Here is a 17,033-nt window from a genome sequence, read left to right as displayed (position 1 = left end):
TTGGGAGAGGCCACGGAGAACGGTTTCTGGTCCACCATCTAGCTGCTCAAGAGGGGGAGCGGTGGGGAAGGGGTGCTGCTGACCTCAACTTGGGACATTGGGAGGAAAACTTCCAAGAACTCTCCTCAATCCCAACGACGCGCCTTCCTCCGAGGAAGCAGAGGTCGGGGACTCGGAGGTGGGCTCTTCTGGGTCTGGGGTCCCCAAGGTGGTTACGAAGCTCCTTAGTTAGAAAGATACGGGGGGGCTCAAACTCCTTTAAGGCTCTGGATAGGGCTGTGCGATTAATCGATTTTAAATCTAAATCGGATTTATTAATCACAATCGATGTCAAAAAAAGGAAAATCGGAAAATCGATTTTCCTTTTTTGCAGCTGGCAGACAGACAGAGCTCGTCTAGTCATCTTTGATTGGTCAAGAAAATTGTAAATGTTGTCACTTTACTAAACTCAAGGAGGATTTACAATATCTTTCAATTGCGCTTCATTCCCAATATGGAAATTTGTTTGCTATTTTTCTTTAAAAATAAAAGATAAAATATTTGAAACCATTTATTTACCATTATCTTTTGTAGTTTTACCAAAAAAATCGAAATCGAAAATCGGGTTTTCAGAGAAAAAAAAAATCGGGATTTTATTTTTGTCCAAAATCGCCCAGCCCTAATTGATACCATATTAATGATTGATGGAAACATTACACACCTCTACCTCCTTCATGGGTTGCATTATTATTTAGCATGCAAAGACCCAGTTTAGTTTAATTAGAAAATGTCTTGTTTTATTTAATTGGAAATATAACTTACTGTATGTTTGCAAGTGCTGATTTGCTGATTTTTTTTTTTTCCAGAGATAAAACTTTATATTTTATTATATTTTTTAAAACTTTTTTTCAACTTATTTTACAGAGCTTTGCACTTTATTCATTCATTTGTGGTTTAATAAGAGCAAAGTTTGCACTTAAAGCCCAATGGGGCAAATGTTCAATAAAAAAACAGCATATTTGAAATAATTTCTTTGCCTTTTGTCAATTCACAAAATAATCGTAATCGAAAATCGGATTTTGAGAGAAAATTTTTTTTTTATTTTTGGGCAAAATCGAACAGCCCTAGCTCTGGATGTTGTGGGGATTTCCTGGCTGACACCACCATAAAATTGTGTGGACATCAGGGACAGTACCGGTACATCCGGACTGGCAGACTGGAGCGATGGTTTTCTTTTCAAGAAGATAAATAACTGTGTTCCAACTACAGAGGGATTGCATTCCTCACCCTACCTGGTAAGGTCTACTCAGGGATACTGGAGAGGAGGGGCCGATGGATATTCAAACCTCACTTCCAGGAGGGGGACATGGAACGGTGGACCAGCTTTACACCTTCAGCAGGGTCCTGGAGGAAGCATGGGAGTTCACCCAACTAGTAGTCATCTGCTCATGTGTACCATCGCCACTACTCACAAAGTAGTTGACCTTACTGAGATGATGCTGCAAGAGGTGGTCCATGGCAGGACAGACTGCAACGGCCTATTTGGCAGTCTCTCTCCAACCACTCAATTTAACGTGATGTCACATGGCTGGCAGCACAGACTGTATTGTATTATAGTCAGAAAATCTTCCGAAAAATCCTCAGATTTTTCACTCCAAGCATGTCGTTCTGCTACGATAAGAGGAAGAAAGTGTTGTACATTACCATCGAAGCGCAATCTTGATGGGAGTGGTGAGGCAGGAGGTGAAGAGGTCGGCGGGCAGGTCCGGGTTCATGGGCAGCAGCTCGCTGGCCTCGCAGGCGGCCAGCTGGATGCAGTTCTTCATGGAGGGCGGCAGGGGCATCTGTGCCAGCGGGTGGCTGGGATTGATGGCTGCCACCTGAATGGAGAGACATCAACGGTTTTCTTTAAAATGCTTTCAACCATCTCAGCCAGGCTCACACATTAACGCTCGGAAGACGTTCCAAAGCTGAAACCATCGCGGGAAGCGATCTCAGGAGTATGGGTTCAGTCCCAAAATGCCTTTTTGTCAAATTACTTCACAACCAGCTTTTCTCTCTGAGGAAGCAGATGACGGGAGGCAGAGAAGGAAGGTCGGCTGACTGATAACTGATCTAAAAGAGACAAATGTTTGTTCTCATCTGTCAGAGACCAAGCACAGACGATGTACACATCACATGAAATGTGTAGAAATGTTTCCACCTTGATGGGTTTATGCTTCAGAAAATATTCACATCCCTCCCAACTATAATGCAAACTACCATCTCTCATGAATTTTTTATTTTTGTCCCTCACAGGGCCGGTGGTACCCACCGGAAAACATAAAAGGTGTGGGATGGTCTCTATCTGAGATGTATATATCCTTTAACTTTTTGTTGTTGGTCAGTATTTGCTTGGTACCGCCTTTTGGGAAACCTACCAGCCCACCAGCACATTTCTTTTTCTTGTTTTTTACCTCTCAGGGTTCCAGATCTCCAGGCTCCCATCACAGGCAACAAAGTTAGCAAAGAAAAAGGCTTACATTTAAGTAGTTTGTAATTAAAGTTTGTTTTTTTTCCATGTTAAATAGCCTATAAGTTAATAAAATGCACATCAGTGACCGATTTATAGTCAACTGCATCCTATTTGCCTACAGTCCCAGTAAAATTGGCAACAATGTGTCGTCTACATCCACAAGTTTAACTTGCAGTGCCATGAGCCAAAAGGAGCCAAAAGTTACTTTGCTGGGTTTTGTCACTTGCAGACAGAAGACTGGGTTAACTACCCAGCCCTTCCTAAATGTAAGCTAACATTCCTTTAAATTTAAATAGAAACTGGAATTTTCACATGAAAGAAAGTATTTTGTGCTGCTTTAAAGATCTCTTCTCAAAAGTTATTGAGGCCTCTACCCTCTCCAAAAGGCCCAGTCTCCGGTGACTGGTCCAGTGGCCCCATCAGACACAGCCACCACTGTGGTCCAGTTGTGCTCCAATTTGAAATTTAAAATTAGCGTTTTATTGCATGCAAAAATTGTATAATTTGCAGATTTCAGAGCAAATCACCTAAAGTTTAAGGAAACTGCTAATTCCTAAACTGAGAATACCTCCATTTGTTTGTCATTGTTGGGAAGATACAGGTGGACATATTGTGTAAAGAACAAGAATTATATCAAAAATCCAATCTGAATTCATGGGAATATTTTATTATTCAAAGTAGAAAACTTTTAGCACACCGGATATGCAGAAAGGTGCGTTGGAGGAGGAAAGCTGCAGCCAATTTAAAAAGAAAACTCCTGCACACCTTCTTCTCACCAGACTAGTGTTTTATTGGGCCAACGTTTCGGTCATAGGGGAAGGAACGTTGGCCCAATAAAACACTAGTCTGGTGAGAAGAAGATGTGCAGGAGTTTTCTTTTTAAATATATTATTAAAAGTAATGTGATGCAATTATACTTCATTATCCACCCATACTGTCTGCACTATAAAACATGGTGATGGCAGTGTCATGGAGCAGGGAAATGCTGAGAACTGAGGGAAATACAACCACATATAAGGAAAATCGGTGGAAAACCAGCTCTAAATACGTGATTACGCAAAGGTGATAAGGTCATGTATAATCGTTACCAGAATTATTTGAGGCCAGGAACCAGCCAAAGCCCAGACTAGCTTTCCTTCCAGCTGCATAGAGCTTCAGTGTATCCCTTACTACAACAAGATAAATAGTAAAAAGAAAAAGCTTATAGCTGCGGTGCAACTCAATAAAGTGAGCACGTGTTAAATGCAATGAAAGCAATAGTTAGAAGTTGAGATTCACATTGAAACACGGAGCTGTTGGTATTGAATTTGGTTAAATAAGCAAGATGAGATGATGAAGAAATCAGACAAGATGAGATTGGGCCCAAGATCCAATAAGACGTGAAATGAAAAATCAGTGAGACATAAGCTCCAGCCCAATATTAATCATATGCAGAAAAATCGAAGAAGACGTTTACGGACAAGGAACAACGAGAGGAGGAGACGGCGTGAGCAGGAAAATGGTTGAAATTGCTGGTATATCATGCTAGTTCAAGTCAAAACGGAGGAAGCTTTTCCAAAGTCCAAGTTTTATGAGCAAATGTGCAGCAATGGCAACGGGTGACACAAACCTGCTCAGTTGTTGCCGTGGTGAGCTGTTTGAGGCATTTTCTCATCACTATCAGAAAAACTGTTCAACATGTTCTCAATTTCTCCCCGAGCAGGAAATCTAACTCAAAAGTGTTGTATGTGTCATCAGCTACAACTGGGGTACTCTACAGGCAGCTTTTAAATGTTTAGGCGCTGTGGGACGCAGCTCAAAACACTGAGAACTAAAACATGAAGCTGGGGAAACGCGTAAGAACTTACTAGTTTCAACAATGATGACGACTTTTTGTTTCTGCTGAAAGATCAAGCTGAAAACCTTTTTTGATAAAGCTTTTAGTTAGTTATGCTGCTAGAGGCCTCCTGGGGGATCTCCCGAGGTTCATACTTCTCATGAACTAGTTCAGTTCACAGTTTAAAAATGAACAGTTCACGTTCATAGTTCACCATTTTCACTTTGAACTAGTTCAAATTCAGTTAATTTCAATATTTTTTAGGTGAGAAGTACAAATGAAACGCCACCCTATCCTAAAACTGTTCAATGTATAGCAGTGGTCTTCAACCCTCTTCCTCAGGACCATCTCCTCCATGTTTTACATGTTTTCCTGCTTCAGCACCCTCATAAAAATGACTGTCATTAACAGACTTGGGCAGACCTGGATGACAAGCTGATGAAGATGATGATGCATGGCAACATCTAAAACATGCAGGACAGGAGGTCCAGAGGACTAGGGGTTGAAGACCCTGCTGTATACAATCATGTATTGTCCTAGTGGCTTCTCAACTTTACTCAGAGGCTGTAAATCTCCAACAATGTGGTCCATTATCAGTTTGTCTACCTGTTGCTGGTAAATCCTCCCCCTGAAGGTGCAGCAGTGTGACGTGGGTCGTTTGGGGCTGTTGGGTCTTCTTGGTCTTTCCTGAAGACTCTTTTTGATTGTCAAGAACGTGCAGATATTTTCTCTCACTGGACGGATGCTTTAACTCCACATGACCTTTCTAATGTGAAGTTGACGGAGACGTTCGCACTTGTTTTCTCAGCGCAGGTGGACATCATTTGCACAGAAAGGTTAGACTTTTACCGTCGGACTCTTTGGGAGACGATGTGTAAAATTCCTGCAGATAATGATAAGCGGATCATCATATGACGGCTCGCTGACGCTGCGTCTGCAACGTCTCTCTCTTCACTGGTCATGTAAAGATGCTCCGGACCTAAACAGTGAAGCTGAAACTCACATAATCTGAACAACTGAAGTTCCAGTTCGTGATCTGCAGAATGAACAAGTTCACGTTCAAGTTCTTTATTTGCAAACATGTTGCGTTCAGTTCAACGTTCTCAAAGAAATGAACGTGTTCAATGAACGTGTTCATTTGAACTCTTTCATGCACAACACTCTGTTCTCTTCTGCTCCAACTCTGTTAATGACAATGTTGTTGTCGTCAACTGTGTTCCTGATCTGTTGTTGGTGCAGTTCCATCTCTTTCCTGTGCACCCAACCCCCCTAACCGGTCAAAGCAGAAGGCCGCCCTGCCTGAGTTTGGTTCTGCGGGAGGTTTCTTCTTGTTTAAGGGGAGTTTTTTCTTCCTACTGTCACCTGGTGCTTTCACAGGACGGGGGATGGCATCCATGAAAGGTTTTGGTGTATTCTGCTGGTTTTCTTAGTTATTTTATTGTCTGTGTGTCAATTTGACTATTTTGTAATGACCTGAACTGCATTGTTGAAGTGCCGTGAGAGGACATTAGTAATGATTTGACTCTAAAGAAGAAAGAAAGCTGAATTCTGTTAGAAACAGCTTGGGATGAGCAATAAAGTTATTGTTCTTTGTTTATATTCACAGAGTTTCACGAAACAAATTATAAGTTGAAAGCAGAATATATTAATCAATGTTTAGAGCCATGAGCTGCCAGGCAAAGATTGACAGCTGAAGTGTGGCCTTTCAGAACCCCATGAAGCCGTGAGGTTTTTGGATGTGGGGAGTACATGTTTCCTGCAGGTGGTCTTGGGAGGCAGTCGATGCTCGGAAATCTGAGCTCGAGTGGAGGCATGCACGATATGTAAAACTTTAATTATAGTTGGAGCACTTGAATATTTATGTGCTTATTGTGCTATTGTATTGCTGATTTTGTTTGCTGGGAGTTCAATGTGGTTTCTATCTTTTGCTGAGTAGATTTTAATGAGCTGCAAGTTTAATGGAGGCAACAATCCAAGACTTCCCTTCATCATCAGTGACTGCTACAGAGCGTTTCTTTCATTTCCCAGCCCTGCCTAATTCTAGAAAGGAATTAGCAAATGAGATTTTTACATTATTATTCTTCAGCATGTTCTAAAAAGAGGGTCTGAATCATGAGGGCAAGCAATTAAAACCACTGAATCACCTGAAGAATTCAAAACCAAGATATGCAGTCAATGATGGTGTTTGGGGAGTGAGTCTCTTGTTTAATTTAGTTTTCCCTTTTTTATACTGCGTCTTAAAAATAATAATAATAATAATTCAAACTGAGCCTTGAACTCACTTAAAAAAAAAAAAAAAGAATAACCTGACTTCACAATTTAAAATCATAGGTTCATTGTTTCGGAGAAACAAAGAAGTTGGCATAAGTTTCAAGTTTCAATTCAGCTGCCAGCGTTTGGGACATACAATCTGTTCTTACTTTATCTCACTGTAATGTGTACAGGCGGGTGAAAAATGAATGATTATTCTTCCTGGTTCTGGGCTGGAGTTAACAAGATGCTGTAGTCGTGATGCCTCCAAGATGAAGTTAATAATGACGATTATTATTATTAATAATAATAATAATAATAATAATAATAACAACAACAACACTTACTAACTGCCACAAAACTGCCACTTAATCATGTAATTAGATTGTATAATATGTATTTCAAATATACCGCAGAAACTCTGTAGTGTATTCTGAATTTCTGCAGATGATCAACTGCGGGGAAACGGTCAATTCTTCCTCTTTTTCCCCAGAGTTGGTATATAGAAAGAAACATTTTATTTTTTCTTCCTTTCCCTTCTCCTCTCTTACCAGTAAATGCATCATGATGACAAACTCGTATTTTCTCTTCCTGGGGAAAGTAAGTTAATAATACCAAAAGACACAATACTGTAAAGTCTACAAAATTGAAATAACCCGTGGAGGATCAACAACCACAACGTTTGGGTGTATAAAGTTAACCGGCTGAGCAGGTCCCATTCTACGAGGCAGACAAACATCCAGGTAAACAGCCTGCAGCCTCTGCTATCTTTATCCTCTGCTAGTGCACGGCTCTGACTAGAGAAAGGCGGGTCACACCATGAAAGAGTACAAATGTTGAAACACACCAATGTTACTACAACAAGGGAGATTCTACATTAAAAAGTGAGAAAATGACTGAACAATGAGGTCATTCACCTTCACGGGATTGATCATTTAACACAAATACTGAAGTCTGCTTTTTATTAATATCTCCTGCATTGAACAGGCTAAATGGCACAGAGCTATGGGATTTTTTATTTTTCTTTTTTTTCTGGGTGACCCGGAATATGTTCAACAATGGTTGGACTGGAACCACTTTGGTGGAAAAGGACATTATGGAGGCGCTGGTCCACCAATGCTCCTGGTTCTTCAAACATGTTGGGGAATGTAAGCAACTAAGTAGAAGAAAAGTGAGAAACTTTTAAACTGCGGCAAACTGAACACAAATTCATGCACTAGAAAAAAACAGACTCATTTATCAGAGTCTACCCTGAAATATATCAACAACTTACATATAACCACCTGGGACCAATAATTGTGGATGATGGAAAAATATAAATAAAAGGATCCGTTTCTGGGGAGTTGAACCACCTGCAGGATCAACTCAACCGGGTCCAAACCTGTGAAGCATCGTCCAGCCTGGCGTTTGGATCTTTGTGGAGAGGAGTGCATGTTTCCCCTCTCAGGGGTCAGAGTGTCAACATATCAACAAGTGGGATTGTCAATATGCAGATTATGGTTTCTGGATAATTCTTTTTTTGTGTAATCAATTTGCAAAAAAAAAGCATGTATAACTTGTGATACTTGTGTGTGCTGAGAAAGTCTATAAATTGATGACAACGAAACCTCCAATGAATGTTTCATTACTGTAACAAAAGTGTGGGAAAGCTAAAAAGGTAAAGTTACTAATGACAGGCTGTGTTTAAGTTTCAGCACAGAGACAGAAAAGTAATTCGATTTTGATGATGATAATTATTAATATGGAGAAAAATCTCGATTTGCATTTCGTTGAAGGACATTAATCAAAACAACATGTAGTTTTCCATTTTGTTACAGCTTTGCACTTCCATCTTCATTGGTACAGAAAATGCAGCACAACATGAACCTGCATGAAGATTAAGACGAGAGAGGAGGATGATTTTTATCTGTCACATTAACCTGCATTATGCACCACTCTGTTTGCCAACAGCCAATAAGTTAAGAAGCAAAATAATAAAAACGTACTAAAGGAAAAGAGCAATACTGGAGTGAGTGGGATAGTTGCTGCGTTGCCTTTTGTTGTTTTAATACACTGCTGGGGTGGATATGGATGAGAGGAAAGAACTTGTACACAAAGATGAAACACAGACATCATCTCCTCCGCACAGCAGATCCAATCAACACCGAGTTAAAACCCCCAACCCACCCATCACTTTTTTTTGGCCGCTTTGAACACCCAACCCATCACATCGACACGTTTCATAGGAATTCTGGTTGCAGGGCCATTCCCGATAATGGAGATACAGGTCAAGTATTGAAACCCGATAAACCTACCCCTGCTACCATGGAAACAGGCCTAAAGCGGCACGGTCAGCTTTTAATCACTTCAGACTGTTGGATACAAGCCTTAGAGCACACACACGGTTTTCTTAATTTCTCCTCTTTAAAAGTTTTTTTCTAAAAAGAGAAACTACCTGAAGACCAAAGAAGATGGAGAATTGACCACCATTCCTTTTTTCCCCCAAAGACGCCTGGCATAATCATCAATAAAACATTTTGACAGAGCCAAGACTTCTCAAAGTTTTGGCTCATTAGGAAGGTGAAGCTGATCCTGGGACAACATGAGCTGAGATTTTCCTGCTGCTGCCTCCACAACAAGCAGCTGGGACAGTGATTGATGGTACAGTACCTGCACATGTCAGCATCGTGTCTGATCGAGCATCCTCGGGGTTTTCCATAACAGCTTGCAACAACTGGCATACAAGGCCCAATCATTTAAACTTCATAACTTCTCAACATGTGAGTGTAAAGTAGAACTTGTTTGTATTGTTCCTGACCGGAGAAGCGCCAAACCTCTGCTGAACGTCAACTCAACAGTCATGCTGCAGGTTCTCCTCCAACACTAATGATGACACTCAGACTTCATACTTTTTCCCAAATAACTGCAGTGTTTCGTTTCACTGAGCTTTATAGCCTTTATAAGCATTTAAAAATGATGTCCATTGGAAAACAGGTAATTTTCCACCACTGATACAGTGATTTGTGCACTAAAAAAGAGAACATTTTATATCTCCTACCAAATACTTGAAATTATTTATTTAGTTCTTTTGCACAAGTTCAACTTTATTGAAATTTTGAAGATATGCAGTGGAAAAACCGGTTCATTGAAAGCATTGTGATCATCGGATGTCCTTGTCGTATATTTGTTTAATCTAATTTGGGAAGAAAAGAACTAAACAAAAAGAGCAGACCGATGGATAAATATAGGCCGTTTTTGTTCCAGCTTAGTGTAATTTCTAATTGAAAAAGCAGTCTAATGGAGTAATTTGTTGACAAAATTTCCCATAAACCCGTTGACAGAGTCTTTCCTCTTCAAAAGGGGCCACGGCTTAAAAAGTTGGAGAACCACTGACTTAGCGCAAGAAGTGCATGGATGTGCTCGTTTTTTCTGTGCTTTGAGGGCAAACTAAATCATTTAGAGGCCGTGATAAGAATATAAATGGAGCAACTGACCCACGGGCTGCCAGAAAAATGGAAAAAGGACAGAAAACAAGAAACATGCAACACAACTTTAAAAATTCATTGTAACAAGCACCGAAACGTAAATTAGGAATTTGCACATAAAAGTAAAGCTAATGAAACTAAAAATAAATACATAAAGAATTCCAGTAATGGTGTCTGTAGACTGTATTCACTATTCTCTGATAGTCCAATAAGTCATTAGGAGGCTTTAAAATATGTCGAGGAAATAAGGGTGAAGCTCAGATCTTATTACATTACATTCTTACAGCATAGCTGAACAAGGAGCTGTGCACACACATGAATAAGTGATGATGTGTAAAGTACAGGAGAACAGTCTAAACTGACAGAGGTGCTGGAGTGGTACCGTATGTGCATCTGTCTCCATCCTTCCTGCCTTCAAATCTATTTTTCCATTTAAAATGCTCACAGGCATGAGTGGGTGCATGACTGCTGTTGCGTGGATGGATTTGTGCCAACCTTCTTATAGCGTAATTCGTCTTCTGACTAATAAACAAAATGTCAAGTCGCTTGCAAACAAAGTAGCACGTGCATCTCTCGAGCTCGTCGTCGTGTCAACCTGAAAACATTGTCTCCTTCTCCTAAAGAAAGCGTGCGACAGCGGGCCACGCTTATCCTGACGGTAAATACAACAAACCCCGCCAGCAAAGCCTGATGAATACAAAACAATCCACCGTAATTATCACATTAGCATATTGTAATCTTCCAAATTACCATGAAAATCATCGTGACGGCTTTCTTTTCCTTCTTTCACTGGGGATAAAACGGTACAATGCCATCAGTGAGAATTCTCTTCTAAAGTGACATTAATTCATCAAACTAATTCCACAGCACAAATAGGATTGGAGACGTAACACACAATCAGCAGAGGAGCAGAGCCACGCGTGTGCATGTGGAGCAGCCAAAATGCAACCCCAAATGAGAAATGCATCCTTACAGCCGTGCATTCATTATTCATTCAAATGAAACAAGGAGAAAGAAGCTTAATGTGGTCTTCCTGGAAACGGCAACAGCACAAACACCTTACCCACAAGACACACAGACACGAATACTCTCGTAGCCCTAAGTGCTGCAGTGATTCTCTCTCACACACACACACAGACACACACACACACACACACACACACACACACACACACACACACACACACACACACACACACAGCCCTGCAGCTAATGCATTGAGTATGTTTGTTGAGGACACACAGGAAGTGATGAGATATTTAACAAGAAAGCAGGTGGTCCAATAATTTTGCACTCCCAGCACAAACACAACTGTAAGACACATAAACACACACTTATGGACTTGCCTGGACCACTCGAGGAGCCCGATATGAGACTGCAGGGGGGGATAAAACACTCCCCTCCTCTTTCATGCCTTACCCGAGTTCATCTCTTTCATGTATTTAATCTGCATCCCTGCCTCTCTAAATGAAACCGGCCCCGCTGAGACCAGGCCAGTTGTTTTAGGCAAATCTGAAGCCTGAATGTTGTGCAGGTGGCACAGGGCCGTCGCAGTGTGGGGGTCCTGCATGATTAAAAACACTCCGGCTCTTTCTTTACCTCCCATTGGACAACCCTATAGCACTTCCTGGATGAGAGGGTGGAGCGCAGGGGAAAAGGGAACATGCATATGGATGTTATGCAGCTTATTTAACCCAACCACTTCCGAAGATCATTTCCTGATGGAAAGCTTTCAGACGAGCCCAGAGGCTCCAACTTCTGGAGGAGTAGTTTTTGTCCAAAGATGGCATTGTTGCTCGTTGGGTTTCAAAAGGAACAAATCATGTTTCCATGGTAATTGGACTAAATGAGAGCTGCAGAGTGAAAGAGAGAGAAAGAGGCAGCAGGTGTGAGAGTTCAGCTTTCCTTCACCACTTCTTGATTCTGTGAGACTGGCTTTTCTGCCGTTCAGTGTCGAAAAGCAAAGCACGGATCTGAGCTGAACAATGGGAATGAATTCAGAGTTGGAGTAACAAGCCTTCGGCCCCATTCTGAGGAGAAGTCCAGAGCAAATGACGATGAGCCTCACAGACCATTTCTTTTCTTCAATAAAGTCTGGATGGATGATTTTAATATTAACACAATATTATATACATTTAGTATAACATTTTCTTCCAAAGACCGGACATCTTTGTTTTAAGTCTTGCATATTTTAATTTAGCCAGTAAATACAATATACAGACTAGTAATAATATCACTAATGTTTTATTTAGAAAGTTACTTTGATACCACAAACACAGAAAAAAGTTTACACTGTTGTTTTGTTTAAATCAGATTTTACAAAATATTTAATGTTGGCATAAATAAAAACAGAGAAATTTAATATTTGAGATTTTCACAAATCGAATAATAAAAGAAATTCAACGGTTCCCAGAGTTAATTTAATCGTGGTTTGAGCAGTTTAAGTATCGTGGCTTCTGACTGGTTCTGGTCTGAGTTCTGGTTCCTCTAAAATATGGTTGGTCTTGCTGTGATTCAGAAACCAACTCCAGCGCCGGGTATTTTACTCCTGTGGTGATTTAAACTGCACTCGTAAGGAGCGACACTTTCAAAGATTTCTGTCGATGATCAAGTCTTTGGCTTGTCTGTCGCACTGGCACTCCTGATTTTAGCCAAACATCTGTCGTTCATGGCTCTGAAGTAGCAATGTTAGCACGGCTTGCTCTGAACACCTGACGTTGCATCTTCCTTTTGTAAAAGCCCAAATAATCCTACAGTCTGGGTGTGCTGCTGCTCTTCTGGACGGAGTTTAATCTGATCCAGTTTCAGACTGGTCCATCCAGCCCATAGACTGGATATAACAGTCTAGCCAGAGGCCAATGTGCAACAGAGTAAAGCCAAAAGAGTCTACGCAGTCGAGAGCTCGCTCACACTCTCGTCATGTGACAGCCCTATAATTGCCCACGTTGCGATTTCAAAATTGCAACTTGATATTCTGATATAATCACAAATGCCATTAATCGTTCAGCCTTAGCTTATCATCGCTCTAGAAAACTGCTGTTCTAGCTGTTCCATTTATATTCAGGACAGGATATATTCTTCCAATGTTGGAAAACTATTGCCTTAATCTAAACCCTCAACATGTTCAAACAAACAGGAATAGACAGTAAACGTGTCAGGACTGACATTATTTGTACTAACTAAAGTGCCAGGAGATATTAAACCAGTTAAGCTTCTCTTTGGTGCAACTGTCATGGGAGAAAGATCCTGGGAAGGGATCCTGCCCTTCTGGGGAACTCCCCGGCAAGACCTTTACAAACTTTGTAAAGGAATGAAGAGTTTGCACCTCTGAAGGAAAAGAGCAGCACCGAAAGCAGCAGGTGTCTAAAAGAGGATTGAGATTTAGCATCAACGTAAAATGTTTGACTGTCCGCTGCTATTATTTTCACTACAAAGATGATATAACTGATGAATAACTCCAGCTCCAGTTTGGATCCTTGCTGTTGCTCTTTTAGACACACAGATTTCTAGGTTTGTTTTGTGTAGAATCTTTCAACTGGCCCCAGATGAGGCCCAGCAAGCACTTTTTGAGGAAATACACTTAGCAAAGTGAAGGTTCCCGTTTTAGCCGCTGTAGTCAACCTCCTACAGCGACCTGTGTGAACCTGCACAGATAAGAGCAGGTGAGGCTGAAGATGGAGCCTCTTGTGACAGGTTCTACCGAACATCGCAGCGACTCAGCACTTTCTCTGCTTCTCCGTTTTTACTTTAATGGGTGAAGCAGCTCCTCCTTACTCATGCTACACTACCCCTTTCTGCTCCACAGCGAACATCCTCCACCTGCCTCTCTGGCGTTTCCCGCTAACAAACACTCCGACTGAAACGTCCCCATGAATAATTGAAATGAATGACAGAACCATCTCATTAGGAATGCACACAACATGCCTCAGCCGCGACAACGGAAGAGAAAGATGGTGCAACAAGAGGATGAAGCTGAAGCTGACAGCGGTGCGCATTTTTGTCCTTGTGTGTGTCAAGTAAAGGGATAAAACCAAATTTTTATTTATTTGGCATTGCAGGACTGAGGACGGATGAAACCGTGACTCCACACCAGTCAGAGATTCTTGTAGCACCCTATAACGCAATAATTTCCTGAAAATGTAATAACGCCTGAAAAAGTAATAAAATTTGCACTTAACTCATTCGAAAATGTAATAAAATACAATAATTTAATAACTTCACCAATAATGTAATAAAATATCCTGACTGATATTGTAATAACATTTTTACCGATAATTTAATACCTTATTACATTATTGGGAATTTATTACATTTTTAGGTGGGTTTTTTTCTTTCAAAAATGATAATGTAATACTTGACAGATAATGTAATATGTAGGCTATGTTCATTTTCAGTCCAGAGTTCAACATTTTGTGTTTTAAGTATCTAAGAATGTTATATACACTGGATTTGAAACACCAGAATGACTATTGGTTAAATTGCAGACTTTGAGTACCATGTAATAAATTCCCAATAATGTAATAAGATATTACATTATTGGTAAAAAATGTTTTTACAATATTTGTCACGATATTTTACTACATTATTGGGTTTTATTACATTTTCGATTGAGTTAAGTGCAAATTTTATTACATTTTTCAGGCGTTATTACATTTTCAGGAAATTATTACATTATAGGGTGCTACACTCCTTGACAGCTGCAGGGCTGCCCCTCACCAGATTGGGGCCCTAAGCGAAATGTTATTTGGAGGCCCCCCCACCCTAAAACCTCTCCCCATCCCAGATGTATCATTGGTACAGAATGACCGTATCACAACATGCCATTTAACTTGACAACCCGTAAATAATAACAAATGTAGGTATGTATAGATAAAGTAGTTTGACTGTATGAGTCAAATGAAATACATTTTTTTTATATCAACCTGAAATAATAAACATTAAATAAAAAACTTAAAACTTAAATAAATAAGTCACAAATAGCCATCAAAAGAAAGTTACCTCCATCAACTCAATCCCCCACAAAAAACTGAAAGCAGGTCTCGCAGGTCTGAAATCAGAGCTAAACACGCACGTGTGCCTTTTGCAGATGCACATTTATCTCATTAAAAATAGCCAAACTTCTTAACAATATAAATTGATACAAAACTAGCCAATTTATTATATATTGGCTAAAGTTTGTATCTTATATACGACCAACTGATCATTTTACCACTCTTTTTCAACAGAGGTGAATGCAGAGGGCGTTGAGTAAAGGCTGGATTATGGTTCTGCAACAAATCGACGCAGAGCCTACGCCGCAGGTTGTACCGCGTCGCACACCCCACGACGTGCCTGACGCGCACCTCCCACAAATTATAACTACACGTCGAGAAGTCGCAGACCGAGAGGGCTGTGATTGGTTCGCTTGGTAGCAACGCATTTCCGGTTCCGGTTCGTGAAGCAGTCGTGAACTTTCAGCACTCTTTTCTTCGTGTATGTGTGATTTATTTTGTTTTGGTTTTTTGCACAATAGTTGTCCTTATCTCTTTGATTCACTGTGATCGGAAAAGTCGGATAAACCATTCAGGAAAGGATCGCACCCCCCTAGCACTCGCAGGGGGTACTGCACCACAGAGAAATGTAGTGTTGGAGAAATCCGAAGGATTCACGACGGCGTCACGGCAGCGGCGTGTGCTCTGCGTTGTTGTAGCGCAGAACCATAATCCAGCCTTAACTGTTCATCAGGGCCGCTGGAAAAACACAATTCTTCAGTCTATACAGAGATGGAGACAGATTTGCATCTAATGATCGGCAGCTCAGGTGTTTGTGCTACAAAGTTTTATTAGTTATTCTAACATACTCACCTTCAAGTGAAGCCCGAGTTTCTTCGTGTTTTGCCTTTTTTCTTCTCTTGCTCACTCCTGATTTGTGATGTCTTTTGGATAAAAAGTTGAAATCTCTGCAAGAGCCTGCCGGCACACGCAGCAATCTGATTGGTCAGATTTTGGGTGCTGCCAATCATTGCACGGCCAGATTACTCGCACCATTCAGATCTCTTTTCTCCCCTCCTCCTCACGATAGCGCATATGCGCATCCATTACTCATATGCGTTGCCGAGCAAATGCATCCCCTCGCGCAAAACGCGGCCCCTGTTGGAAGATGACGCCCTATGCACAGCGCGTGTTCTGCGTTTAGGGAGGGGCGGCACTGTCCACAAGAGTGTGTTTCCCAAAAAGAACCTTTTAAATCCCAATACTTCCCCTCTTGCTCTCTTTGCCTGCATTGTGCCTGTGTTTGCATGACTCATCTCATTTTAGGAAGTTTTATTCCCCCACTTTATAGTCTACATGTTTCCCGGCTGCTGTGCTGCTAAGTGTCATAAACCCACCTCCAGCTCCTGCTCTCTCTGCAGGGCAAACTGCTTAAACGACTTGACGATGATCCCTGCGTTGGAGCAGTCGTAAACGAAAATGGATGGGCTCCCCATCCACGTCTGCAGGTCGTAGATGGACAGCGGGATGTACTGGGTGTAGTTCTGAAAGACACACAGAGACGTGATGGACGAGTGAGAGAAATGGCACATCGCCGTTTCTGCTGACAGCACACTTTAGCAGATTTGTTTTTAATAATTAACCAGACATCTGTTTGATGTGAAGAGTGAACAGACGATAAGAGAAATGTGAGAAGAAAAAAGGGGGATGATGGCAACACAGAAGTGTAGAATATAAATGTACCGTGGTGGTCAAGGAGGAAAGGTGTTATACCCAAGATTTAATGCAAAATGTGATTCCTGCTCGCATCGCTCTAAATCCCCTCTGATATCCCGTTTCAGCATTTTATTACTTATAAAGAATAACCAATAAAATGTCAACAAAAAGTAAGGAAGAACAGAAGAAGAGAGCAGTTGTACAGCCCTGGGGTGTAGTGAGGATGCAGAAAAAAACTGCACCATCCAGACAGCGGTGGTGCATCATTATAACAGGGTGCTTACTTATAGCACAAACAGCGGAGCCGCAACAATCCCTTCATG

At 41.0% G+C, this 17,033-nt stretch overlaps 1 protein-coding gene across 4 annotated transcripts in view; it reads right to left on the bottom strand.

Annotated features, from left to right (window-relative positions):
• Nucleotides 1-17,033, bottom strand: part of rptor (regulatory associated protein of MTOR, complex 1) — a 199,369-nt gene that overhangs the window by 121,072 nt on the left and 61,264 nt on the right. For all 4 annotated transcript variants that reach the window (XM_061725000.1, XM_061725009.1, XM_061725019.1 and 1 more), the window contains exons 6-7: nucleotides 16,392-16,538; nucleotides 1,684-1,859 (exon numbers count right to left, since the gene is read on the bottom strand). In XM_061725000.1, coding sequence (XP_061580984.1) covers nucleotides 1,684-1,859; nucleotides 16,392-16,538 — 323 coding nt within the window. The remainder of the gene's footprint in view (nucleotides 1-1,683; nucleotides 1,860-16,391; nucleotides 16,539-17,033) is intronic.

The sequence above is a fragment of the Cololabis saira genome, chromosome 1 (genome assembly GCF_033807715.1).
Source record: "Cololabis saira isolate AMF1-May2022 chromosome 1, fColSai1.1, whole genome shotgun sequence".
Classification (NCBI taxonomy): domain Eukaryota; kingdom Metazoa; phylum Chordata; class Actinopteri; order Beloniformes; family Belonidae; genus Cololabis; species Cololabis saira.
This window is presented reverse-complemented; position numbering and strand designations above follow the sequence as displayed.